This window comes from Centroberyx affinis, unplaced genomic scaffold (genome assembly GCF_046629955.1).
Source record: "Centroberyx affinis isolate AG114_WGS23_722 - 3 ecotype Tasmania unplaced genomic scaffold, CSIRO-AGI_Caff_v1 ptg003958l_1, whole genome shotgun sequence".
Lineage (NCBI taxonomy): Eukaryota > Metazoa > Chordata > Actinopteri > Beryciformes > Berycidae > Centroberyx > Centroberyx affinis.
In genome coordinates this window covers 433,673-460,000 of record NW_027281780.1, presented here as the reverse complement: position 1 = coordinate 460,000, position 26,328 = coordinate 433,673, and the positions used below count along the sequence as shown (strand labels likewise).

Below are 26,328 nucleotides of genomic sequence, written 5' to 3'. Positions count from 1 at the left end.
ATCTTTAGGTTGATAGTACATAACCACACGCACTTTGAATATAAATCCAAGATATTCACTGCAGTCCTCCCGTTTAATTTTTGCCAAACAACACCTTCTCCTTTTCCCCTTTTCTATCCTACAGATGTCTGATTAAGGACTTTGAGCTAAGACCAAATGTACTAGACCTGCTCCAGCATGTGTTCATCAAACAGATTGTTGGCAGAGAAAAAGTCCTTCAGAAACAATTGATGGAACTTATTGATCTCAATCAGCAAATAGGAACCATTGAAAAAACAAGGTACCGTCTGAACTGCATTTAATCACCAAGGAATGCCACTGTATGTTTCCTTCATGGGGAAGTCAAGTGTAGAACAATATCATTCATTATCACATATATTCTTGTTATGGTAGAAGCTGCAGCAGTAGTACTAGTAGTAGTTCTAATAGTAGGAGTGGGAAAATCATTCATCACATAAACTCCACAAGTTGTTGTCCTCCTGTACCATTTTTATTTGTCTAGCACCGTGAGCAATGAATACTCACACACCATAAAGTGCCTGATAGTCTCCATTTCAAACCCCTGGGAATAACTTAAAGGTTGCAAGACTGCCTGTCAGTGGGTTTAATGTGGTAGGCAGCAGCTTAACTCTCTGTGTCTGGATGCAGACAGTAATCCAAATTAGTCTCCTTGCTGGATGTTTTACAAGCCCTGTCACCTTAACATAAACAACTGCTCAATCCTGCACCAACATCACTTGAGGTGGATTCTGTACAGTGTGTGTCAAATGAGTGTTGGCCCAGATACCAGATCTCCCCCCTTTTGAAAATGTGACATCTCCGTTTATGAAATGTTAATGTTATTTCTGTCATTTAAGCCATCATGGAAAGACAGACAGAAGCAAAGACAGTAATGACAGGTAACCCACACCTCTTGTGCCACAGTAGGAGTAGATGATAATTGGCTTTTTTTTTTTTTGTCCAGTCAGAGCTCTTGTTGTAGTTGTGATCACACATGTATTTGCAATCAACTACATGGACTGGTGTTAGATTGTTTTCATGCTTACCACCCTGCCATTATTTAAAATCATCTCCATATGAGTCATTTTGTTGTTACTCGTTCCTCTGTCTTTTGTACATTGTCTTTTCTTAATGTCCTAACATTTGTTGTAGTGTAACCAGGGTCATAAATGTCTTCGTAAACTAACCACAGCAGCTGATGGTATCCAAATTTCACTTCAGAGGTTGGTTGCAATCAGGGTGGGAAATTACCACCAGCCACCAGCCACATACTGATAAATCTTTGGCTCAAATTCAAACTACTTATTTTGGGTTCTTACATCACATTACATGAGAGGGCATAGTAGGATGTCATGAGGTATTCCTACAAACTACAGTACTTCATGGTAAGGCTTTGCACCACTAATAATACTAATAGCTGGTACAGTAGTTTGGATTGCACCACTAAATGTGCTGTTAGTGCCATGGCCATGTAGCTACATTTAAATAAAATTTCAGTCTCTTAGTTCAACTGGTATTTAAGATGGTAAGCCACTACAAATAGTCACACTAGAAAGATTGGCAGTAGGATTTTAGATGTGAAGTCCTTCCATTGCTGCTTGAAATAGACGAGATGCTGAAAGATGGCAGCCTCCTGGTTTACCTTATTCCCCACAATGTATCCAAAAATAAACATCCATCACACGGCTACTATTGTGAATGACCTGGTCTATTGAAGGGCAGAAAGGAAATATGCTCATGCCTATGTGGCGTCCAATGAAACCGGGAACGAAGAGCGTTCCTGGAACGAGGGTCAGGCAGATTAAGGTTGATTAATATCTGGTTGAACTGTATTGCAGTCAGCTTCAGGCTCTCCACACCTGGTGAGACCATTTAGCCCCGGCCAAGGCAGTCAGGGGAAGGAGGGAACTGCATACTGATGGGCCCAATTGTTCAGCATTGATTATATGGTGTTTTGTAATTACATTTAGATCTTTGGTTGAATCTAGTTGAAGCTTTGATTATATTTAGTCTCTTCTGGGTTTGTTTTAGGAGTTAAGAGATTTACCACTGTGTCTCAGAAAACACCTTTAGCCGCATCACTCATTGCTATCTCATTCAAATGCTCATATGGTTGTTTCATTTATATATTCATGCATTTAGGGACATACATTATATACATCGCTCAGTAAGAGACTTTTGGTTGTGCGTCCTGTGAATTCTAGGCATGAGCGCATTCACACTAAAAGAGGCAGCCACATGAGGACACAGCTTGCGGCAGATGAGGTGGAAGACCTCGCCACCCTAGAAGTTCTAGATGAGGTAAGAAGGTCAAGATTAGCCTGTCATATAGGTAGGCCTGAGATATTATCATTGATATTTGTAAGGAAAACATGTTGTTCCCAGCGCTAACTACAGCATTCAGCATAATTGTTCCCAAGCTCCCATGTTGATTGGTTGACTGAATAGAGTGAGAAAAGCTCAGCACCGTCTTTTGTACAAATTACATTCGGAGCAATTTATCAAATCTGAGCGCCCCATTGACGTATTGAATGATACAACCAGTCTCCGTTGCCAGCGGATATTTCCACCCATCCTTCAAGATGAGAAGCTTTGCATTATGAGGGAGGCAGTGCCGCCCTGCTGTTGTTGATGCACCTGCCTGGGCAGTGGGAAGACAGGGAAATTAATCAACGTGTGACATGAAGATAATACATTGATGTTACAGTCCTCACAGGCCTTGACTTGAGGCAAGACACGGGCTTAAGTACTTAGGTTCTAATAATGATTTTCCTTTAGTTATCTCTTATGATTCTGATGATCTAGTAAGTTTATGGCTTGTTTACCTGAAAACATATTAAATCAACATTTTATATCTGGAGAATGAGTCTTGATTGTTTCTTTTTTTTCAGAACACAGTCACAGAACAGCTTCAGAATCGCTATGGAAGGGATCAGATATATACGTATGTGGGAGACATCCTCATCGCAGTCAATCCTTTCCGTACAATGGAGATGTACACTCCGCAGGTCTGTGGATAGGCTTGTGTGTGTGTGTGTGTGTGTGTGTGTGTGTGCGTGTTTGTGTTTTGTGTTTGTGAGTGTTCACGCATGCGTGCTTGTACATTTGGCCAATAATGCCCTGAATGTAGCCCACCATATCTCATTAGTGCCTCTGCATTTGTTCAGAGTCTGCTGCATCCCATTTAGCCTTCCCACACACACACACACACACACACACACACACACACACTGCCCCTCTTTCTCTGCCTCTTCCATACTTCACTGACTGTATTTTCCTATCAATCATCATGCTTTTCTTTGCTCCAAATATGTAGCTATTTTTCTTTTCTCCTTGCTGAACAAAAGCATAATATATTGTATGGTCACAGAGGGCTTTGGTAATGGAAGTGTTTTTACAAAGGAAAACTTTATGTGGGTGTAGTGACATGAGTTTTGTAATATTTCTTTCAATAATAATGACAACTTCATGGCAAATTCACCTCTTAATGCTACTAATTGTTTTTCATGGAAACTACTACATAATAGCGATAAGCATCCACTGCATTGATAAACATGGTTTAAATAAGTCTTTCTATCCTCAACCCTCCTCTCTTCGCAGTACACTAAGATGTACATAGGAGCGAAGCGCACAGCTAACCCACCGCACGTCTTTGCTGTGGCTGATGCCGCCTACCAGTCCATGGTGACATACAATGCAGACCAGGTAATGTGTTGTTCAGAACGTCTAGTTTAATTACGTATTCATGTATTTATTACAGCATACTAAGAGCAAAAAAGTTGCATTTAACTGAACTTTTGATACTATTGTAGTACTGTTAATTTGTTTGTTTGAAAGACAAATATGGTTTCTAAAGCTATCAGTACTAATGGAATCAACAGTCCTTTTTTGCGGCACTGTAATTTTACTACTAATATTACTATTGTTATTAGCAGTAGTAGTAGGTGTAGTAGTAAAGGCAGTAGTAGATGTAGTAGTAGTAGCAGTTGCAAGATTAGGAGGAGGATTAGCAGGATTAATAGTAGTATCATTAGTACTATTATTAGTGCTGTTATTATTGTGTAATTGAGATAAGTCAGTAGTTATGAATACCTGAAACTGAATAGCATCTTGGTGACTTTCTGTGCACAGTGCATAGTGATCAGCGGGGAGAGCGGAGCGGGGAAAACGGAGAGCGCTCATCTGTTGGTGCAGCAGCTGACAGTTCTGGGGAAGGTGAGTCATAAGCTTCCGTAAACGCAACATGACATTGAAGTGTCCCTCCTATTTGAAAATCCAGAAAGGGATATTTACGACTGGGAAGAAATCAGAAACTGCTTCAGAGGATAAATAATCTGTACGGAAGCGTTTCAGAGTAACACAGTGGGCAGTGGAAGCAGAGTGGGTTAACGCAGTGGGGCGGCCTTGCGGTTTGAAAGACCGTAGTTGGTTTGAGGCTCCAGCTGGAGTCAGTCATGATTTCACAACCTAATTGGAAAGAAATTTGAAGCGCTTCGATTCACTTTTTGGATGTCAAATGAATGGGGGAATGAAATAAGCAAAGGCGATGTCATGTTTGATATTACTAATAGGAATAGAACGGCAGCAGCCAGAAATTCATACATAATTTTCTCACAAAATCATTGTCTTTCAATCATTTACTTACCAGCAATACTCTTATGTAATGTTTTACTCAGGCCAATAATCGGACACTGCAGGAGAAGATCCTGCTGGTCAACAACTTGGTGGAGGCATTTGGGAACGCCTGCACCGTCATCAACGACAACTCCAGCCGCTTCGGCAAGTACCTGGAGATGAAGTTCACCTGCGGAGGAACGGTGGTGGGAGCGCAGATGTCCGAGTACCTGCTGGAGAAATCCAGAGTCATCCACCAGGCTGCGTAAATAGCATGCTTTCCTTCTTTCTGTCTTTGTTAAATACAGTCCTCACATGATGTATCCTAGCAACCCCATGGCATTTATGAGGGTATGACACTGTTATGACCCTCATTTGACACTGACATTCATAGAAATGTAAATTGTGTGTCTCTGAAAGGACATTGGCCACAAGGGTTATTTTTTCAGCCTATTGGCCAGGGATCAGTGCGTAATAGACTCTCTCTCTCTCTCTCTCTCTCTCTCTCTTTCTTTTCTCCTATACTCCTCCATCTGAAGCAGGTGGCATCCGCCTTCACCTTGCAATTCAGTCAATCTATCTTTTTTTTTATCATGTGTCTGGGGAGCACACAGGGTCAAGTGGAGGAGCGAGCTTATTTCCTGTTTGATCAAAGATTGTGGTCCTGCAAGTGTCCTTATTGGAACTTCAAAGGCAGACTCAAGTATTCCATTAGAAAACAGACACAGAGGGCAGAGGGTTTGAATTGAGTGTGAGCATCGTGTGTAGCTACACTTTCCTTCAGGCTGCTATTGAATTTTAATTCTGGTGGGATATCTGACAAGGAGAATCCATGTTTTGGCAAAAATTATGTTATAAAGATGCCTTGACGTGTTGGTTTTGTTGTCTGTAGTTTTTCTTCCCGGCATCCCTCAAATTAGCAAAACAGATTTGACACTCAGCAAATTAGCAACATGAGTGTTAGCTGTCAAATGTCTTGTGCTTTTACGATTTGAATTATATGTGTCTTTACAGAGGCGAGAGGAACTTCCACATCTTCTATTACGTTTACGCTGGTCTGGCTGACAGGAAGAAACTCGCCCACTACAAACTCTCCGACAGCAAAACTCCTAAGTATGTTTGACATTCCTTAACCTTGTCTTAAACACTGTTATTCCCCACTCACATAGTGAAACCCCCTACTTCCCTGAGACCCCAATCCTGATCTTATTTGTGTTTCTTTTTGTCCTGCAGATATCTGTGTAACGAGCACATTAAATTAGGGCCTGACATCGTGAGCAACGCCTTTTACAAGGAGCAGTTTGATGCGGTGGAGCAGTGTTTCAAAGTCATTGGATTTACCCTGGAGGTACAGACCGCTGCATTAATTACTGGCTACAAACCCGAAAGAGGCCTACCCACAAGGTTCAGCATAACCTTGATCCTTGCATTTGGGCAGACACGCACACGCACTCACGTTCTGCGTACTTGACACTTGCATGTACAAATGCACGCATGGACACACAGACAAACACACATATACTGTACGTGTGCACAGATATGAGTACCAACATAGAAACAAACAGTCACCCAATGTGCTTCATGTTTGAATAGAGAAAATCCTTAGTGATGAAAGTCAATGTATGACAGTGGTGGAAAAAGCACTCAAAACCTTTACTTAAGTAAAAGTAGTAATATCATAATGGAAAAATACTGCATTAAAAGTAAAAGCCCTCCAGTCAAAAGTTTACTTAAGTAAAAGTATATAAAGTATTACCAGTATAATGTACTTAAGTGTCAAAAGTAAAAGTACTCATTCTGAAGAACGGTCCAGTTCAGAGTTAGATTATTGGTGCATTAACATGTAAGAAGTATTTTAAAGTTGTAGGTCTAACTGCTCCATGTACTGTCGGGGAGTTTAAACTCTATAACGCATCATATTTTATGAGTTTATCATATGTTTTGCATGTAAAACCTCATTCTGCAAAGTAACTAGTAACTACAGGAGTAAAAGTATAAAGTCTCACAAAATGTAAAGTGCCAGTACCTCAAAATTGTACTCAAGTTCAGTACTTGAGTAAATGCACTTAGTTACTTTCCACCACTGATGTATGATAACCACAAACTAACTAATAGACAATATGTAATGAGCATGGGTTAAGAATGCTAATCAGTAACTCAAACAATAAAGACAAGCTTCAAAACACAGTGGAAGAGCAGTTAGTCAGGGTCAGTGTGTGGCTGGTGGTGCAGCGTGATGTTATAGGCACATGTAGGCAGTCAGCCATTGGCAGTGTGGAGGCTAATGAGGCCCAAAGAACTGATTGCCTCTGGGATCTGCACGTCAATAGCACTTATCCTGTAATCGCTTGGCAGTGCTGGAGGAACTGCCTCCTATTCAACTTCTCGTCTTGCATGAAATCACAGAATGCGTATATAAAGTGTATCTTTGAAGCAATGTAATCTATTTTGAGGCGTAGCTTTGAGACAGTAGCTGCCCATTTGGAGAGAGCTTGGCAGCTATTAGTCTGTGGGCAGCATCATTCTCAGTAAAGGACATGACATGTACCAGTACCATCAGAAAAATCAAACAGACAGACTTGTGAAAATGCCACTGGTGAATGAAGGCTGTATTAAAATGGTAATCTAAAAAATATTTTGTTTTGTTTTGACATCTTTGTTTTTTTGCACGGCACTTCCCAGAAATCGCTTGTCTTTCAAACAGTGTGTCCAGTGCTGTGGCGTCTTTTTCCTTGGACTTTCTGTTGATGAAATTTGAGTTTCTGTAGGTACAGGACTACCCAGTTCTTCTTCTATTTATTCCAACCGGACCACGGTTGCTGCTGCCGGAAACATAAAACGCATCAATCATGTCATCAATTATTGATATTGTGGATTGTCCATTATGTGATGTTTGAATGTCTTCTCTTGTCTTTTGTGTGGACCCCAGGAAGAATAGTTGCTACTGCGGTAATAACTAATGGGGATCCTAAATAAAACAATAAAACAATAAATAATCAAAGACCTACCAGACACAGAGTGTTTACAACAGCAAATGTAGCAAATGCAAAAGCCTTCATGAACTGGCTATAAGTTGAATGACTATTCTATCAATTGTTATATCAATTGGTGATAGAGCGTGGAAAAAAATACATTTATATAAATAAATATTTCACAAATTATTCATTTAAATTCCCTTCCACATAAATCAATTCTGTTGAGCTAGTCATCATAAGTTTCCTGTCCTCCATCTCTGTCCTACAGGAACTGGGCAGTGTTTACAGCACACTGGCTGCCATCCTCAACTCAGGCGACATAGAGTTTTCTCCGGTTGCCACGGAGCACCAAACCGACAAGAGCGACATCTCCAACGTCTCTGTCCTGGAGAATGGTGAGAGACAGAGACACGGTTACACTCCCTGGTGTGATGACGTAAAAGCTAAAATGACTCTGAGTTCTCTGTGCTAATCCCCCACCGCACCCCCCCCCCCCCCCCCCCCACTCCTCTGCTGTTCTCCTTTACCTCTGCAGAGAGCTCAAGGTGGACTAAGCTGCAGTGGAGATAAATACCGGAAAATATTGTGTCGAAATGAACTATCTATTGGTATAGAAATGCTATTACTGTATTTGGGGGTACATCATTTCAAAACGTGTATTTGCAATGGACCCAGTGTACAAACCGTAATACAACGGGACATTGTTGTCCTCTGTTATTGCATTTTCTAAATATGAACGTCTGCTGTGCCTGGTAGTTTACAGAGCTGTCTAGATTAGGTTTATCTGCTAGATATGATGGATGAGCAGGAGAGCATTAGTGTTGCAGCAGATGATGCTAGACTTTCTTCGCTTATCATGCTTAGAACAAGCTACATGCTTTTCATGAATAATGAATTATGTGTTTTCTGGTTGTTTGTCAAAATGGGACCGCACGTATTTGTCTCACTATTTGTATATTTAGGCTCTGATCATCTGCAATACAACGAAGAAACAATGAATAATGGCTACACATTCATCATTAAGTGATTTTCTATCAACTCATGCATGTTCCTTTTTTACGGTCAGATTATGTACTCATCTTTGAGTCTGAAATGAGGATAGTAAAGGATGCACATTTACACCCCCTTCACATATGCCCCTGCTCTCTTTCAACTTTGGAAATTTAAAGTTTCCTCACCTCATCTCATCTCTCATCCCGTGTCCCTTCAGTGTCGTCGCTGCTGTGCATCCGCTCAGATGAGCTCCAGGAGGCGCTGACCTCCCACTGTGTGGTCGCCCGGGGAGAGACCATCGTCAGGCCCAACACCGTGGAGAAGGCGGCGGAGGTGCGGGACGCCATGGGCAAGGCCCTCTACGGCCGTCTCTTCAGCTGGATTGTCAACCGCATCAACACCCTGCTCCGGCCCGACAGCCACCTAGGGTGAGATGGGGAAAAGTGTGATGTGGTTCAGTTAGATGTGATGAATGCAGGAATGTGGTCGTCTCGCAAATTCCTACACAAATAGGAAAAGTAAGGACAGTGGATTTGATAATTATCAGCTCCTGAAAGCTATGGGATTTGCACAAAAGTCTAGAAAGCATGGAAAACTGATCTTTGCACCCTGAGGAAGGCTGTGTATGTGCCGCAATGTGTCTGTGCTTTTTAAACATTTTTAACATGTGTATACTATGTATTAGCCAATAAATAGTTAAGGCTTTTTAGTTTTTGTATGGGAAGAGTGCCATAGATCACATTTTTCTGCCGAAACATGGTCTTGATACACATGATTGCACATTGTATATAGTTGTAGACCCACTGTCATTTCATATATGGTGATAGTTGTTCTTGTGAAGAATAATCATCTTCATCTCCATCTTCAGCTTCAGCAGTGATATGAAATAGTTGGGATGTTGCCCAGCTGCTGACAGCAATCATTTATCAGACACTAACCAAAATATCAAACCAGTCAAGAATAGAATTTTTAAATGGGAAATATGTAAGAAACGTGATCTCAGTTTCATAATTACTACGTCTCTTTCCGTTACTGTAGTAGTTGCCTGACCTTTCATTCTTCCTCTCCCCGTCAGAGAGGATGACAAGAGCTTGAACATCGGCATCCTGGACATCTTCGGTTTCGAGAACTTCAAGAAGAACTCCTTTGAGCAGCTCTGCATCAACATCGCCAACGAGCAGATCCAGTTTTACTTCAATCAACACATATTCGCATGGGAGCAGGTACAGCGCGGCCAACCTGTCACTGAAATCACATGACGACTTTCTGAGTGCTTCGGCACCTTTGGGAAAGTATTTCCTATGCACTTTTCACCTTGATACTACCTCATTTCCATCTAAATGGTGATAGCATGTCATCATTTGTCACCTCGCGCTTTAAGAGAGCTGGCAAGGGTAAAATATGCTGCTGTCTTTATTTACGGGAGAATGGGGTTCGCGATTCTCCCGTTATGTGGTCTCGTGGGTGTGTTTTGCCTTGGGGGCAGAGAATGGTTTGCTAATGTTAAATGATTTAGTCTCACCCAGGGAGAGGCACTATAAATCATCCCCAACGAGGGTCAATTAGGAGTTGAAGACAGTTTGCGTAGGACTTAAACTCACTCTTGGGCACTGTTGGCAAAAGGCCCAGAAATACAGTTGTCCTATACTGCACCATATATGCGGTGCATAAGGGAGTCGTAGTGTGCTGTGTGATTGATATCCATCACATAACCTGAAATAATCCGACTGTGGTAGATGAAAATGTATAACTACCTGTCAACTGGAAGACTTCATTCTACAAAGTTGGACATGAATAGAAAAGTGGGGGGAGTGATATATCAGAATTCCTATTTTTTCGGAGCTGATGCTTTTACATTTTTACTCATTCTTACACTGGGACTTCTCTGTAGTTCTGACTGTGATTATGCTATTTCAAGAGCATTATTGGCACATCTAAAACAAAGGAGATTATGTAACATTACTGTATGCTAGATGTTCCAGTTTACTTCAGACTCATGAATCTTTCTGTATTTATTCCTTTATATGTGTGTTTACATATTATGCTTGTGTATCTGCATTTAACCATGCAGATTTCTTAATTTGGCTTATCTACTTCACTTTGTGCAGTTCATGCTAGGATAAGCACGTTGATTTTATGTTTTTTTCCCCCATTTTGTTCTCTTCCTCTGGGAATAGAAATCTGTGTCTGTGGTAATGTTGCTGAGTCATACTAGGACCTTTCAGAGTCAGTCAACCTGATGTGATCAGGTTAGCTCAATATAAAAGAGTACTAAGCTCACTCTGCCCTCGAGCCCAGAGGTATCTGGAGGGGGAGGGGGAGTGTGTCGCAGTAGTCGGCTACAACACAATGAGAAGCAACAAATTCTGGCTTTAGCATTGTCCTGTCATTGCTAGGCTGATACCCAATTTATGATATCCATTTTGTCCAATTTTGACTATTCATTGCAGATCTTGTGAAGTTTTGAAAGCTCTTTTGAGGCTTTTGAATGCTCAGTTGTGACACGAAGGGAATAAAGCTAACAGTTATGTGTAATGTAACATGTCTTTGACACCAAAACACCAAGGGAAAACATAAAACAACATAAAACTGCATCAAATCTAAATCATTTATTCATAATTCCTTGATTCATAATAATCCCTCAGCAACTCGGTCGGCCACAATTAGTATAACAGACAAACAGCTTATAACGTTATAATGTAGTATTATATATAGCCACTACAGCAGTGCAGCATTGCAAGAATCATATAATTAGTTCTGTTAGCTCTGTATATAATGGAAAAACATTGCACAGCTCCCCACAGCCTGGTTCTCAGTAATGAAAATTAGGTATTAGATCTAGTTTGAAGGGTAGACTAGTTTCCCGGGTAGCAGTAGTCTATAGGTAATGTAAATTGCGTTTATCTGTCTAGGAGAAAAACAGCCAACTCGACATTGGTTTTCATTCCTTTGGTCTGTCTCAGGTTCCTCCATCTTTCAGTAGCAATACTAATGTTTATTCCTTTTTTTTTACCTTGTTCTATCAAAGGCGATTTGGGAGACATACCAGGGTTTTTTTGGCCTCACAACAGGCTGAGAGGGGCGGCAACTATAGGAGAGGAACTTTTATACGACCCAGAAAAAATACACTGAGCTCAAGGAGACATCAACAAACCAATTGATTACAAATTCATCCTTCCACCATATCTTTAGACCTTCTGAGAAGATTGCAGGCTAGATTCTAGATTACAGTGAAAATCTTACATAAGGAAAAGGAATTCCGCTTTCTTAAAACCCCCATCTCTTAAGTCACGGTCCCTCCCCCCGCTGTACAGGACGAGTACCTCAATGAGGAGGTGGATGCTCGGATGATTGAGTATGAGGACAACCGGCCCCTCCTGGACCTGTTCCTGCAGAAGCCTATGGGGATGCTCGCTCTTCTGGACGAGGAGAGCCGCTTCCCGCAGGCCACCGACCAGACTCTTGTAGGTGAGTCCCTTCCAGTACCGCAGGAGGAAATCTGTCTTAGGGTGGATTTTCACTTTCTTTAACGGTCGGCCGAGCACGCATGCTCTTTTTCAGCAACACCCTTCTTCACACTCACACGGTCACACATATTCACACCAGGGAGCAGTGAAACCACACATCTTTTACTGTTGGCCACTGAAACGCCCCACCGGAACAACTGAGAACAACAAGTGCCTTGTTCAAAGGTACCTCAGCAGTTGTGGAGCGAGGGACGAGTGTTTCTTATTCACTTTCCCCAACCATGTTTTCCCAGACAGTCTATGATCCACACTTTATGAATTAATATATTTATTATGGCAGAGGAAGGACCAACTGATATTATGAACATCAACAAGAACTCTCTCTCTCAGGGTTGAGACCAGAAAAAAATAGATCAAAATATGAAACTGATATCTGTGTACAACTTTTTGATGTACTATGAGGCCAATGGATGTAACTTTCAGACTTCTGTCTGAAATTTTGCATCTAAATGAGCAGATCAAATCCAGAAAATGTACCGGCAACTACAGATAATCATCTTTTTCCCACTCAACCGCTTTGAGTGCGAAACTCAAGTAGGTTGGGACTGGACCAAGTCTATTCCCTTGTTTCTGGCAATCAGAGACAGAAGTGAATGTCCATTTACACAGAAAAACATGCTAGTGTCAAATCTGAAATTCAGTAGTATTTGTCTTTTGTAATTTTAAAATAAATTAACATTCTCATACAGCAGTTATTATGTACTTGTGAAATCAAAGGATAGATATGTCATTCAGTGTTGTTTATGTAACCTATCCAGTCTCTGGTGATGATCAAGATAATTAACTGATGCACTTTGTTATTTTAGAGAAGTTTGAAGACAATCTTAAGACCAAAAGCTTCTGGAGACCAAAGAGGGTTGACCTTGGCTTTGGTATTCACCACTATGCTGGAAAGGTAATTACTGTGTCAGTCTGTGCTCTCAAAGTTGACTCAATCAGTGCTAATTATTATAGTAATGTGTGCAGAAAGGTTTTAATACAAACTTGAAGCTAATCAATATGTGCTGGGCCTTTACATAAGTATTTTCCCTCTCTGCCAAACTCTCAGGTGATTTACAACGCCGGAGGTTTCTTGGCCAAGAATCGAGACACGCTGCCAGCCGACATTGTTCTGCTGCTCAGATCGTCAGAAAACACACTTGTTCGCAAACTCGTCACCCATCCTCTCCACCAAAACAGGTAAACTGGATACCTGCTCTTTCTCCACAAAACAAAAAACACTAACAACTTACAGTGAATCATTTATTCACATCATTATTACATTACGTCATTTAGCAGATACTTTTGTCTGAAGCGACTTCCAATAAGTACATATTGTCAACAGCAGTCAAAACCGACCAAATATCACAGTCTTCATCAGCTAAGCCTTCAAATCAATCACATTAACTCCCATTTAATATCTTTTAATATCTTTTATTTTTCTGCTGTACAACTCTTGGGATCTAGGGATATTATTTAATACTTCTAATACCTTTGATTTTAGGATTGTAGCACTAATTGGTTGTCTATCAATACTAATACTAATTTATACTATTACTACTACGACTGTTGCTACTACTACTACTACTACTCTTACCACTAACACTACCACCACCACTACTACTACAAGTACTACTACTACTACTACTACTATTACTACTACTACTACTACTACTACTACTACTACTACTATACTACTGCTAATAATAATAATAATGATAATGATAAAGTTTATTCATTTATTAAGTACAACTGAAAGCAAAACAACTGGCCACTGTGACTCTTTTCAGCCAGGCTTACCCCTCGTGGCTGCCAGACTTTTGTTGTGAAAAGCTGGTCTTTGCAGTGTGAGTACCCTTCTGTTGGCAGAGGACGCTGCCAACTCTGTCAAAATCGAATCACCCGGCCCATAATCACATAATCACTCTTTAATGTAGTCTTAAAGCCGCTTTATCGAGGCTTGGTATTCCTTAACTGCGTGGGGTCGTTCCTCCTGACCTCATCAACACTAATGCCTGAAAGGGGAAGGGAAGGGAAGGGAAGGGTGATGAATTCTCCTTTTAACTGCTCCATAAAGTTTTTTCATAAAAGCTTTAAATATCAATAGTACTGCCTGTTAATCTTGATAGAGAGTGTACAGTAGGACAGGAGCTGCACCTTTCTTTCACAGAATATGTTTGGTTTCCACTGATATTTACAACTGCTACTAACGATTTCCTCATTAACATTCAGGTTTGTTTTTCCCTGGCTAATAAAAGTTTGCGTACAGCTTTGCGACTGCATATGATTTCTAGATGTATGACTAACAGCCCCCCGGTGACTCAGGGCAATTTGTGTTAACCGATTCTCATACATTATCTTCTCTTTGTTTATTTCGCAGGCAACCTTGCCCACACCAAGGGTAAAGGCATAAACACAATCCGCTGCCCGCGAACCCCTACACGCACCATCAACTTTGCCAAGGTACTTACAGCACTGTCTGCATTATCGCTGTATTATCTTCTACATCTAGAAGTTCTCCCCCCCAAAAAAACTACCTTGGTTCGCTCTCTATTTTTCTCCCTTACTCTCACTTTCAGAAGCAAAGACAGCTTTTGAATTACAATCAGTCTTTCTCCTCTTTAAGTGTTGTGTTTATTTGCTGCTTTCATTATGGTGCTCCTACGTGTGTCACTCTCCTTTTTTCATGTCAACAAACTGTAATTATAACTATTCATCTCATCCTTTTATTGTCTCCCTTCTCTCATATCTGTCTCTTTTTCTCTCGTAAAGATGGGAGTGCTTACGTTATACAGTTCTTTTTCTTTCAGTGAGGTAATGAACATATTTCTATGTGAGCTTTGTGTTTGAGTATTTGTTTGTTGTTTACCATCAGTCACCCTTACCTACAGTAGATCTAAATGTAGAGTAGATCTAGAGTGGTTTGTGTTTCTAATAGCCATTATGTTTCTTCAAATTGATTCATATCATTGTGGATGGCCACAAGATAAAAATGCCCATTCTGTTTGCAACATAGGACTTTGATTTCACTAACTAGTCGTTTCATTTACTACACATTATTGAAAAGTGATCGCTATTCTGTAGTCGCCTCCACCGAGTCAGGTGCGGGAGCTAGCGAGACAAAAGCCTGGTGTGGCAGCTGGATTTCCCCCTGCAACCGATACATCAAAATGAAGCTTAGAACCTGTAGTTTTTAGCTGTATGTGTTAATTTCCTCCATTTAAATAAAAAACCCAGTTGAAATTAGGGGGGGTGGTGGTGGGTTTCAGATGGTTTGCAGTCTATCCAAACGTAGTTCAGTAGGGGAAAAAAAATAAATAAAATAAAATAAAACAGGCAAAAAAAAGTTAATGTATTACTGTTATGTAATTACTGTTGTAAAGTAGTAATTCACGTTTCCCTCGCGAACTGCAGTAATGTTAACACATCAAGAAATGCCAACACAGCATCATTGGAATTTAATTTCATGATTATTCCCTTCAACTGAAGGATATTTTTTTGTATATCTTTACTGAAAATAGTTTCTATTTCCAATGCAAAAGAATATTTCGATTTATAAAACATTTTTTTCAGTTTCTGATTGTTCAATGTCCCCCAGTTAAAGGGGGGGTGGTGGTGGGGTTCAGACAGTTCATAAAACTTAGTTTAGTTAAAAATAAAAATAAAAAAAGAGAGAGAGATGGAAAGTACAGTATGAGGATGTGGAAATATATTTCATAATTAATTATATGCCAATATTAAATCAAGTTGATACTTTGAAGGCACAAAAATTGCATTGCCAATGAATATTAGGTTAGAAAATACAACATTTGCCTGATTTAACGTGACTTCCGGTATAAACCACGCCCACTTCCGGTCTTCTATCCGAATACAGATACAGAGACAGATAATTTTGTTGGTTGAACAGATACAGATACAGATAATGACGTCTCTGTACACGTCTACTAGATAGTTGTGTACAATCTACGCACAGTAAACTGTGTGAGAGCTGTGAGAGCTTACAGTCTGTATGTCAGTGTGCAGATACAAGAGCAATCAGGCTGTCTTGGCTTCAGTTTATAGATGCTAGAGTGTAGGAGCTGAAGGAGGCCCTTTCATGTGTTGATGCCTGTAATTGGGCCTTATCTCATATCCATTGCTGTGTTTGTTTATAGCACCATGCCTCACTACTTTTGAGAGGATGACTTGCATTGTAAATTAACGGTTTAAAAAAAAAGGTTTAAAAAGTATATAAACTTTAAATTTTGCATTCAAAGCATAAAATAATCTGCCCCAAAGATATTCCTGTTAGTTGCCAATAGCCAAATGAGACTCTGGCAACTTAATTCTGTGACTTCTTTAGTGATTTAGTTGAAACTGTGGCAGCACATGATTGCAATGCCTGTTAAATCTAAGACTTAAGGCAGCTTGTTCACCTAAAAGCAATTGGCAGTAGCTACATATAAATGAACTGTGTTTGATGAGTTATTGAATCTATTTCCATTCATCTGCATATTTTAGACTGTCGCCTAAGAAAGCGCATCAAAGGATTCCTTCTTAACAAGCCACAATGAGCGTTTAAAATACTACAAACAGTATTAGGCCGATGGCTTGGTATAAAGGTGTTTTTTTCCCTAGTGTATTAGTGCTTAGTGTTACATATAGACCACGTATCTCTTATATATGCAATGTCATGGTTAATATTTGGCTGTGTCCAATATTAGCATACATTTGCATATCTAATTTGTCTCATTCATATTGCTCTGCAAATGAGACCATTTTTAGGCGTATAGCTACATGTATAGTTTTGTTTTTGATAATGAGCAGTATTTCAAATAGAATGTACTCTTGATTTGGCACTTTTTTTTTGTTTACGCATTTTATGCATCTCTTTTGCAGCCTTCTCGGAAATTAACGCTCTCCCCTGAAAAAAAACGCTTGCCCCCTGTGCCTCTTGATGACACAGTACAAACGCAAACGGTGATTGGTGGCTTTCAAAAAAAAGATCAAATGCTTTGATGAAACATGGTATAACAATGGTAATGGAAATAGGGCCTCTAATATTTTAAAAATGTGAATCAGGTGTGCATCAGTTAAGACAGTTGCTAATACTAATCTACCATGGCCTTAATGAAACTGTTCACATAGAGATTGATAGACATTCAGTAAATGAGTCATAAAGACCTACAAGCTATTCTTAGTGTTCAATATCCTCATCTCATCCCCTTATGCTCAACTACACAGGTGGCCTATTGTGCATAGTATAAAAATGTTCCCTTATCTCCCATAAAGTACATTACTTTATAGCACAGAGAGTAGCTACCCATGCAGTACAGTGTAATTAATGTTTATTATGGTTTTTGACAAGCTTAATGTTTGTTTGTTCATCAGGGTGAACCTGGAGAGTCCACTTGCCACCCGAGAGAAACCACCAACATGAGAACACAGACGGTGGCCTCCTACTTCAGAGTAAGAGTGTTTTCCCTGTTAATTGTCCATATCTCATTGGAAATTTTGTTAAAAAGCTGCCTCTTATTGCAGAAGTGCATTGTAGGCCGTTTTAATTCAATTTATCTCAATTTATCCCACCGATATTGCTACATTAAACCCTTAATGAAGCTGTCTCATAGGTTTTTACTCTCCTTTCCTCGTGCGCTTTCTAGTACTCTCTGATGGATCTGCTGTCGAAGATGGTGGCAGGGCAGCCCCACTTTGTGCGCTGCATCAAACCCAATAACGATCGCCAAGCCAACAAGTTTGACCGGGAGAAGGTTCTGGTTCAGCTGCGATACACCGGGGTTCTGGAGACTGCCAAGATCAGGCGGCAGGGCTACTCTCACCGCATCCTGTTCGCTAACTTCATCAAGAGGTCAGCGGAGAAGCAGTCCGTGAACGAAATGAAAAATCACTGTGTGTTGCTTGCTGGGATTATCTTATTAGTATCCATTTGACTACATTGATTGTTACAGGTACTACATCTTGGCTTTCCGTGCTCATGAAGAGCCGGCTGCGACTCCAGAGACGTGTGCTGCGATACTGGAGAAGGCCAAGCTGGAGAACTGGGCCATGGGTAAAACTAAAGTAAGTAAATATCTCACCTGAGTTTATTTTTCAGTCAGCTCTATGTGTGTAGGGAGATTGGCTTTCTCTCAGTACTGATGAGCAAAATTACATTAGATATTAGTGAGGTAGTAGCTTGTGTTGGTACTACTTCTACACACATCTCTCTACTGAAGTGTCCTTGGGCAAGACACTGAGGCCCAGATTCACTAAAGGTTTGTGCAGGAAAGAGTGTGCACTATATCGCCAAAATGACCAAATCATAATGTCATGCTATGCACTAACCGTGTGCAAAGGGGGGTAAGCATGCCTAATAGCAAAAAGCCTCTTTTAGCCTGTCATGATCATGCATAATGTAAATCTCATTATTTTGCCCACATAATAGTTTGCCTATGTGTAGGCAATGCCATGGAAATCAAGATTGCAGCCAATTCAACTCAAAACACTCCCCTAAATTATTGTAGCGCATATAAGATAATCTGAAAGGTTGCGTAATGACTTTGCGTAAAGAGTCAGGCAAGCAAGGGAGAGGATATTCTGTCCTTGACTTTCAAATTAGATCAGAGAATGTTCCAATTATAAACAGCACTTTAGGGTGCAGTGCTCTTGTTTGCACCACAACTTGATTTGCATACATTTCTTTGTGAATAAGACAAAAATTCTTTGCTCAAGCAACTGAGGCGCAAACAAACATGGAAATTGCCCTTGCAACTCCAGCTGACCCTGCAGTCTGGCTTCGCTGTGGAGGGGCTCGAGTAAAAAGAGAATTTCCCTGTGGGGATCAATAAATCACATTATCATTATCCTTTTATTTCTCTTAGGTGTTCCTGAAGTACTACCACGTTGAACATCTGAATCTGATGGTGCAGCAGGCCACGCAGCGGATCGTTCTGGTCCAGGCGTACGTCCGCGGCTGGCTGGGGGCCAAGCGGTACCGCCGGACACTGGAGCAGAGAGAACAGAGTGCTCTGGTGTTACAGTCAGGTCAGTAAACTGTACGCTCACAGCTAATCTACCAGAACACGGATGAGTCACTGAGCCATTATGCTAATAAATGTATGGCAAGCCAGTTGTTTTCTGTGCCAATTCCTGTTTTTAATTTTTGACTCAAACCCACCAGCTTACAGAGGGCACAAAGTTCGGAAGAGGGTCGCTGATGATAAAACCAAAGTAAAGTTCGAGACCTTCATCATCCAGTTTCAGGCTGGTAAGGACAATTTGAAGTGGAATCAGTTAGCCTGCAGAATCCCAGGTTGGAGAGTAATAAATTGCTTTGCGCCTCTCTTCTCTTCCTCTTCAGTTTGCCGGGGCTATCTTGCAAAAAAGAAGTACAAGGAGTTGGTGGATGAGAAGAATAAAGCTGCAACCAAGATCCAGGCCCGCTACAGAGGCCACAAGGAAAGGAAGAGTTTCAAAAGAAAAAGGTATGTAGCTTAGCAGCAATTACCATAGTATCCTGTATGTAGAAATAACTTACTCAGCAGTTTCAGCACAATGACCACAGTGATTACCAATGATAAAGAGCACAAAAAGACAAGATTCACAGAAATGCACCCATTTTGTCTCTAGGGAGGCCAAAGAGAAAGAGAAGAAAACCTCTAAAGAACAAGAGGAAGAGAGGCCCGAAAAGGAGAACAGCACCCCCGAGGGAAATGCCTCTGGTCCAGACAATGGAGTGAAGAGCGTTGAAGAGGATGAAGATGAGACTAAAGCTGCTGTGGTTCTCCAGAGTAACTACAGGGGCTACAAAGAGAGGAAGAAATTTAAGGAGAGAAAGAAGACTGCGGCCGGAGGCGAGATGGAGTTACCATCAACCACAGTGGTAAAACAGGATGAGGGTGGGCCTTCCAACGTGGAAGAAGAGGGGGATAAGATAGATGATATACAAGAGGAGGATGAGGAGGATACCTTTGAAGCAGAGGAGGACAATGACAGTGATCACACGCAGGTACCCGAAGATGAGGATGCAGAAGTGGCAGACGAGATGGTGGATGTGGAGGCGCCAGCAGAGCATGGGCAAGAAGAGGAGGCTGCAGGGGATGAGGCTGTCGACTTCAAAGAGGAAACCAAGGCAGCCACTGTTCTCCAGAGTAACTTCAGGGGTCACAAAGAGAGGAAGAGGTTGGAGGAAGAAGGCAAGATCCCAGCCAGGAAACAGAAAGCAAAGAGCCCTACTAGTGAGAAAGAAGCGCCCAAAGTTGAAATACCAGCAGAGGAAGAGACAAAAGAAGAAGAAGAATTACAGGACCTTGAAGAAGACGCAGATGCTTCTACAAGTGAAGTAAAGTCAGAAGACGTAGAAGAGGCCAAGGCCGCTGTGGTGCTTCAAAGCAACTTCCGCGGCCACAAAGAGCGCAAACGACTCGAGGAGGAGGGAAAGATCCCAAAGAAAAGGAAGAAGGAAAAAAAGGTTACGCTAGAACCTCCGGAAGAGGAACAGGTCATGCAGGAAGAAGAACCAGTGCCAGAACTCCAACAGGACCTACCTGCTGAGGACCAGGGGGACGTGGACGAAGAAAAAGCTGCTACGGTCCTTCAGAGTAACTTCAGAGGCCATCGGGACAGAAAGAAACTGAAAGCAGAAAGAGAAGCCAAAAAGAAAGCAACGGAGGAAACCGTGATTCACAGTGATGTAGAAGAGGAGACTAACGAGGAGGTGGGCGCTTTGGACGTTACTGATGTGGTGATAGAACGTAAAGAGGAGGCAGAAGACGAAGATGAAAGATTGGAGGAGGAGCAGGCTGCGGTGAAGATCCAGAGCAACTTCAGAGGATACAAGGACCGGAAGAACCTGAAGGCCAACAAGGCAACGGCTCGGAAAGAAGCTGAGCAGCTTGCAGCTTTCTCCAAAGAAGTAATACCATTACACACATCTCATATTGCTACTCTAACACAAGGAAATACCACTCTCACACATTCTCCTTTTGTCCTATCTGTCTTACAGATCACAAAGACTTCTCAGGACTTTGTTGCCGTCCAACAGAAGTTGAACGAGATCATCCAGGCCCATCAATCAAACCCAGAGAACAATGGCATGTTTGTGAGAGGAAATGCAATCAATGGCTTTGCTCCCAAGATTCAACAATCAAGTAAGATAAGTGAGATTGGGCACTGCGAAAACAGATTATAACAATGCTGTTGACAAAGCAATGAATATAATGCATATCGTCACCATGGTTAATGTGCACATTTGGTTCTGTTTTTCTATTTTTGAAGCCCTAAACCAGTTTCACACTGGGTAATCAAACGGTATTGACTGTCTAAGGAGGGAATGCATCCGTTTTTCCAGTCTGTCCATCTTTTCAGGAGTGTTTGGCCAGTCTGTTTGATTTCACTCCTCTGAGGTTATGCCTCACAGACAGCTAAATGGAGTTCAGTGACTCTCACCCAAACAAGTCAGAGTGCAATTACGGCCAATTCCTTCCGCACTAAAAAGATGGGAGTGTGTCCAAGCCAGCCTTGATTCTCTCCAATATAAACTTTAAGGGTTTCAGGATTTGTTAGTTGGTCCTTTTATCCCCGGGTAGGAAATTGTTCTTTGTTCAGTATTTCTAGTATTCAGTATCGCTGAGTATGGCCGTAACATTAAAATAGCAGAATGATAGATATTTTAATATTTTGAGGTTTGTGGCCTTGTGGCATCATTCTAGTTTAGTTGTTTTCATGCTATTCTTGCTTGCCCGCTATAAAACAAACACTCAGAAAGACACAGATGTTGTTATGTCTTCTCACAGTAGCAGGTGACGGACAGAGTTTTCTCTCTCGTGAGGCTTGATTGTATCAGAAAACCTGGGAATGTCAAGTGCCAAAACAGGGAGCGCTTCTCTACCTGATGTGTCATCAAAAAAAAAAAAATATCCCTCAGCTGCATGGATCTATTGTTCATTTGATTTTCTCAGGTGATATGTGTAATTGCTTTTCGGGGGGGTGTTGAGTGGGAGAAGACAGCAAAGTGAAAGTTCACCGTCTCAGCATGGTGTGGCAAACGGAGCTGGCAGCGGAAATTTCATTATCTTCATAAGTTTAGGTGTCCAGAGGAAATAATGTAATAATTACAATTCCTATGATTAGCTTTCCTTGGCTGGCGTTATGATGACAATGCCATCTATCAGAGTTTTTGTGTCTTTTTGAGTTTTATTACTAAATATTGTAGAGTAGAATAATCTATAATCTCTATCTATAATCTATTGCAATGGTATTTATACAATGTGTGTCTGATTCTAGACATTTTGATTTTGACCTGGTTTTGATGATAATGAGTATTCATCTAAGAAGGGAATTTATACACACAAAACGCACACTTTCAGCCACATATACTAATCTACATTTCCAGTTTCCAGTAGAGTACAATCTTCCCAACACACACGCATGCGTACACACACAGTAGTCACATTCCCAGATGCATACAGAAATGCAGTGCTACATATACAATGTGCATCTGCTTCTAGATGTTTGGATTTGCATTGACTTGATTCTGATGACAATAAACACACATCTTAGACTGGAATTTATACACACACTTGGAGTTGCAGCCACATACACTAGTCTACATTTCTAGTTTCCAGTAGAGTACAATCTTCCCTAAATCTAGGCACGCATGCCCTTTACAGTGTTTTTTCTTCAGAGCAGCATGATGCCCGAGGTCGAGCAGAATGAATTATCTGTGTTATTTCCACAGGCTCCTTCAACTCCTACAAAATTATGCTTTTCAGACCCATTGGATAATTTCTCCATTGACAGCTCTAAGCTGTCCTAATAAATTTCATTGACATAATAAACTTCATTAGAATAATTTCTGACACACAGAACGAAAGAGGGTAGATCTCAGTCACATTGCTCTTCATGGGAAAGGTCATTAAATGTTAATCATGTTTTGTGAGCAACCGCTCCAACAATTATGGCAGGAATTAATATGAGGGTGTATCAAATTGGCTTTACTTGTTTGAGCAATACAGAATGACCTTTAGATAGACGTGTTCAATAATATCACAAACTTTTTACCTCTTTTACCTGAGAGCTCTTGCGTTTGATTGATGTTTTTTGCGGTGTGTTTTTTCCCTGCATGAACAGTGATTAATAATGAGTAACAGAACCAAAGGTCATTGTAATATATTCATAATTGCAATAACGTAGACATGCCCCCCTAGGGGAATATTGTTAGAGATTATCACTTACGACAAATATGATAAATTGCAACACACTCACTACAGTATGGTAGATGTCATGCATGACAAACTGCGCCGCTGATCAGCTGCTGATCAGATTCAGACAAACACCGCTCGCTTTGCGTTCAATACCGCGCTGGGAATCAAACTCGGTTGGTCACGAAGTCATCGGACACTTTGTAAATGGCAAAGGTTGTTTTGAATAATCTCTGTTGGAAAATTCAAACCGGCAAAAGCCTTAGGGTTAAACTACAGTATGGATGGAGTGCAGCTCAATAAGCACAACAGAGTCAAGAGGTCAGCTTGGTGTCAGCTGGCAGTCAATAGTCTCTCCAGTAATCCAGTCAGCCATATGTATCCATATTAGCCATATACTTTAGCAAGATAAGGAATGGTTCATTGTGTACTTTCAAATGACAGGCAATACATTAACACTAACCTGACGATTAATGTAGGTGTACGTACTGAAGTAGATGGTCAGGTTTAAGCTTGCTTTTACCATGATACCTTCTTTAACCCCCTCCACATTGTAGCAGCCACCATATCACTTCACATCATTCAGCAGTGGTCACAGGTTTCCCCAGAGCTTAACACCACCTTCACTTAAGAAGCTAGTCTAGATTTACCATCTTCACTTAAATTAGAGGTAGGACAGATTTCAGTTTTATGTTTGTCCCTTTCGGAGACAGTCCGAAACTGAGTATACCAAGAGGAAGTTTGTTTTGTTCTGTCATGAATCTGGGAAGGCCCAGGACTTATCACCACTTATCTTTTAGAGGCCATTTATTTTCTGACAGGAAAAAACAGGAAAGAACAGGTATTGGCCTTGCATTTCTGGACCTATTTTGTTGTTTGGTGGTGTGTTTTTCTTATTCCCCTGGATAACTGCAGACGTAAATGCAAACATAGACAATGTTACATCACTTTGAGCTATTTCCAATGCAGCTGCAACGGAGTTTGGTAGCCACCATTTTGCACCAAAGTTCAACAATCATACAGGGAGAAATTCATCGTAGAAGAGGAAGAGAGACCGATTTCTCCACCCACAGTAGCCTAAATAGACCAGAATGCAAAGAATGAAAGGTTTGTCTAAAGGCATTCTGCGAAATGTAGGAAATCACCAACTGAAGTAAAAGTAGATGAGGCAGCTTGAGGGAAAGTAGGGACACCAAAAAATTTAAATTTCAACAATGCTTTGAAAATCACAAATTGATGAAAAACAGTGTTTCTGAAGGTAGATTTTTCCTTTAAGTGCACTCAGAAAGCAGTTTTCACTTGTGTCTGAAAAGTAGCAGCAAATGGCAAATTTAAATAACAAAACATACATCTTTTACTATTGATGATGTTTTTAACTGTCTTTGTCATTTCTCTATTTCTCAGCTGACATGAAAGTGTCGCGGACGCCCCGTCGTACCCAGAAACCAAAGACCCTGAACACACCAGAAGACTCCACCTATTACAACCTGATTCATGTGAGTCCAAGAGCGATGCTGAACGATTTCAGATACCACAGCTAAGCTTTACTGTCAGCTGCCATGTGACATTGTAACTACTTTCCTAGCTATTGGCATCCACAGTGAACTATTGATTGGCAATTTTTTGTTGTTCTGTAGAACAGTATGTCGAAGGCAAACAATATTAGACCATCACAAAATTGTGTGGAGAACAGTGTTTTATGACATATTTGCTATGAATACGTTCCTTTACTAGTTAGTCTTTCATTTGTGATAAAGACAGGTTCTATAAACTTCAATATTTACCTCATTGTTTGTAATAATAATTTCAGCGCACAATTGCACAGCGCAAATTAGATCTTCTTGCAGCACTTGAGGTTTGTTTACGATGCCGTCCTTCTGTTTAGTTGACCTAATTCATAGATATGATGGATCTAATCATAATCATTCCAGGTTTCATTCCAAAATGAGATATCTACCATTAGAAAAAAATAGCCTACTACTACTACAAAATGACTGAAAGTTCCAAATAAAAACAAATTAGGGAAACTTTTTAAAGGATAGAAAATAATTTAAGTCCAAGATTGACAAAATTATAACATAATTAGGGATCATCTATACTGGAGAGATATTGAATGATAAACTTCAGGTAATGCTTTGTTTTTTAAATTAATGTTTCAAATTGATTTATTGATTACAAGGTGAATAATTGGAATATGTGGTCATGTGCCTCGTTTGAACACAGATTGAGAGCGTTTGATTGACATAAATTAATCTGTAATGTGTCTCTCCACTCCACAGCGGTCGGTCCAGGATGATAAACGCAAGCCCAGGAAAGAGGAGTAAGTATCTGGCTCCTGCTTCACCCCATTTTAACAATGCACTGGCAGTGTTTTAAAGAGGCTGGCTCGCTGCCTGCTTGGCACCCCTGCCCCAGAGTAATGACTGTGGCCCGGTGCCAACATAAGGACAGTGTCTAGGTCCAAACTTAACGATCTGCAGCGTTACACATCCTCCATGAAATTAATTAGCCTCCTCTTTCACCTCGCTTCCATCCGCTGAATGTACTCAGTGAAATCAGACCATAACAGCTTGTGAAACGACAAAGAGAAATAATGCCTACTATTACGCTTCAGTAATATATATGGTGTTTATCAGTGTTATCTTGTTCCGCAAAGGATCCAATTTGATGATTTGTGAAGTTTTCATAAGATGATGCGCATGTGATCTATGTTTTATATATATTTTTAAATTGAACCACAGATCAATCACTTTCTCAAAGAAGGTGATGAGAAAGTGTGTTAGGGAGAGTGTGTGTGGGTGTGCATGCATATGTATGTGTGGTATAGGTCACAAGGTGAGCACACCGCCCAGAGTGAGGGGATGATAGGAGCTGCAGGGGCAGGCAGATAGACCGATAGGGCCGGCCGAACAAGGAGGGGCCGGGGTGCTTTATCACAGCAGTCTGAAGACACACACACACACACACACACACACACACACATATACCCTGACACACACACACACACACAAGTGCACGGCGCGACACAACGCTAAACATCAAGGGTAATAATTTGTTAGC

At 40.9% G+C, this 26,328-nt stretch overlaps 1 protein-coding gene across 1 annotated transcript in view; it reads left to right on the top strand.

Annotated features, from left to right (window-relative positions):
• Positions 1 to 26,328, top strand: part of myo3a (myosin IIIA) — a 66,990-nt gene that overhangs the window by 36,388 nt on the left and 4,274 nt on the right. The window contains exons 8-37 of the mRNA XM_071541785.1: positions 125 to 280; positions 858 to 899; positions 2,205 to 2,301; positions 2,892 to 3,008; positions 3,601 to 3,705; positions 4,132 to 4,215; positions 4,677 to 4,879; positions 5,629 to 5,727; positions 5,848 to 5,962; positions 7,858 to 7,984; positions 8,800 to 9,010; positions 9,658 to 9,805; positions 11,897 to 12,050; positions 12,916 to 13,004; positions 13,158 to 13,284; positions 14,466 to 14,551; positions 14,861 to 14,902; positions 16,093 to 16,095; positions 16,967 to 17,047; positions 17,459 to 17,536; positions 17,731 to 17,936; positions 18,037 to 18,148; positions 18,949 to 19,111; positions 19,248 to 19,334; positions 19,428 to 19,551; positions 19,697 to 19,965; positions 20,086 to 20,981; positions 21,072 to 21,216; positions 24,673 to 24,764; positions 25,548 to 25,588. Coding sequence (XP_071397886.1) covers positions 125 to 280; positions 858 to 899; positions 2,205 to 2,301; positions 2,892 to 3,008; positions 3,601 to 3,705; positions 4,132 to 4,215; positions 4,677 to 4,879; positions 5,629 to 5,727; positions 5,848 to 5,962; positions 7,858 to 7,984; positions 8,800 to 9,010; positions 9,658 to 9,805; positions 11,897 to 12,050; positions 12,916 to 13,004; positions 13,158 to 13,284; positions 14,466 to 14,551; positions 14,861 to 14,902; positions 16,093 to 16,095; positions 16,967 to 17,047; positions 17,459 to 17,536; positions 17,731 to 17,936; positions 18,037 to 18,148; positions 18,949 to 19,111; positions 19,248 to 19,334; positions 19,428 to 19,551; positions 19,697 to 19,965; positions 20,086 to 20,981; positions 21,072 to 21,216; positions 24,673 to 24,764; positions 25,548 to 25,588 — 4,299 coding nt within the window. The remainder of the gene's footprint in view (positions 1 to 124; positions 281 to 857; positions 900 to 2,204; positions 2,302 to 2,891; positions 3,009 to 3,600; positions 3,706 to 4,131; positions 4,216 to 4,676; positions 4,880 to 5,628; positions 5,728 to 5,847; positions 5,963 to 7,857; positions 7,985 to 8,799; positions 9,011 to 9,657; positions 9,806 to 11,896; positions 12,051 to 12,915; positions 13,005 to 13,157; positions 13,285 to 14,465; positions 14,552 to 14,860; positions 14,903 to 16,092; positions 16,096 to 16,966; positions 17,048 to 17,458; positions 17,537 to 17,730; positions 17,937 to 18,036; positions 18,149 to 18,948; positions 19,112 to 19,247; positions 19,335 to 19,427; positions 19,552 to 19,696; positions 19,966 to 20,085; positions 20,982 to 21,071; positions 21,217 to 24,672; positions 24,765 to 25,547; positions 25,589 to 26,328) is intronic.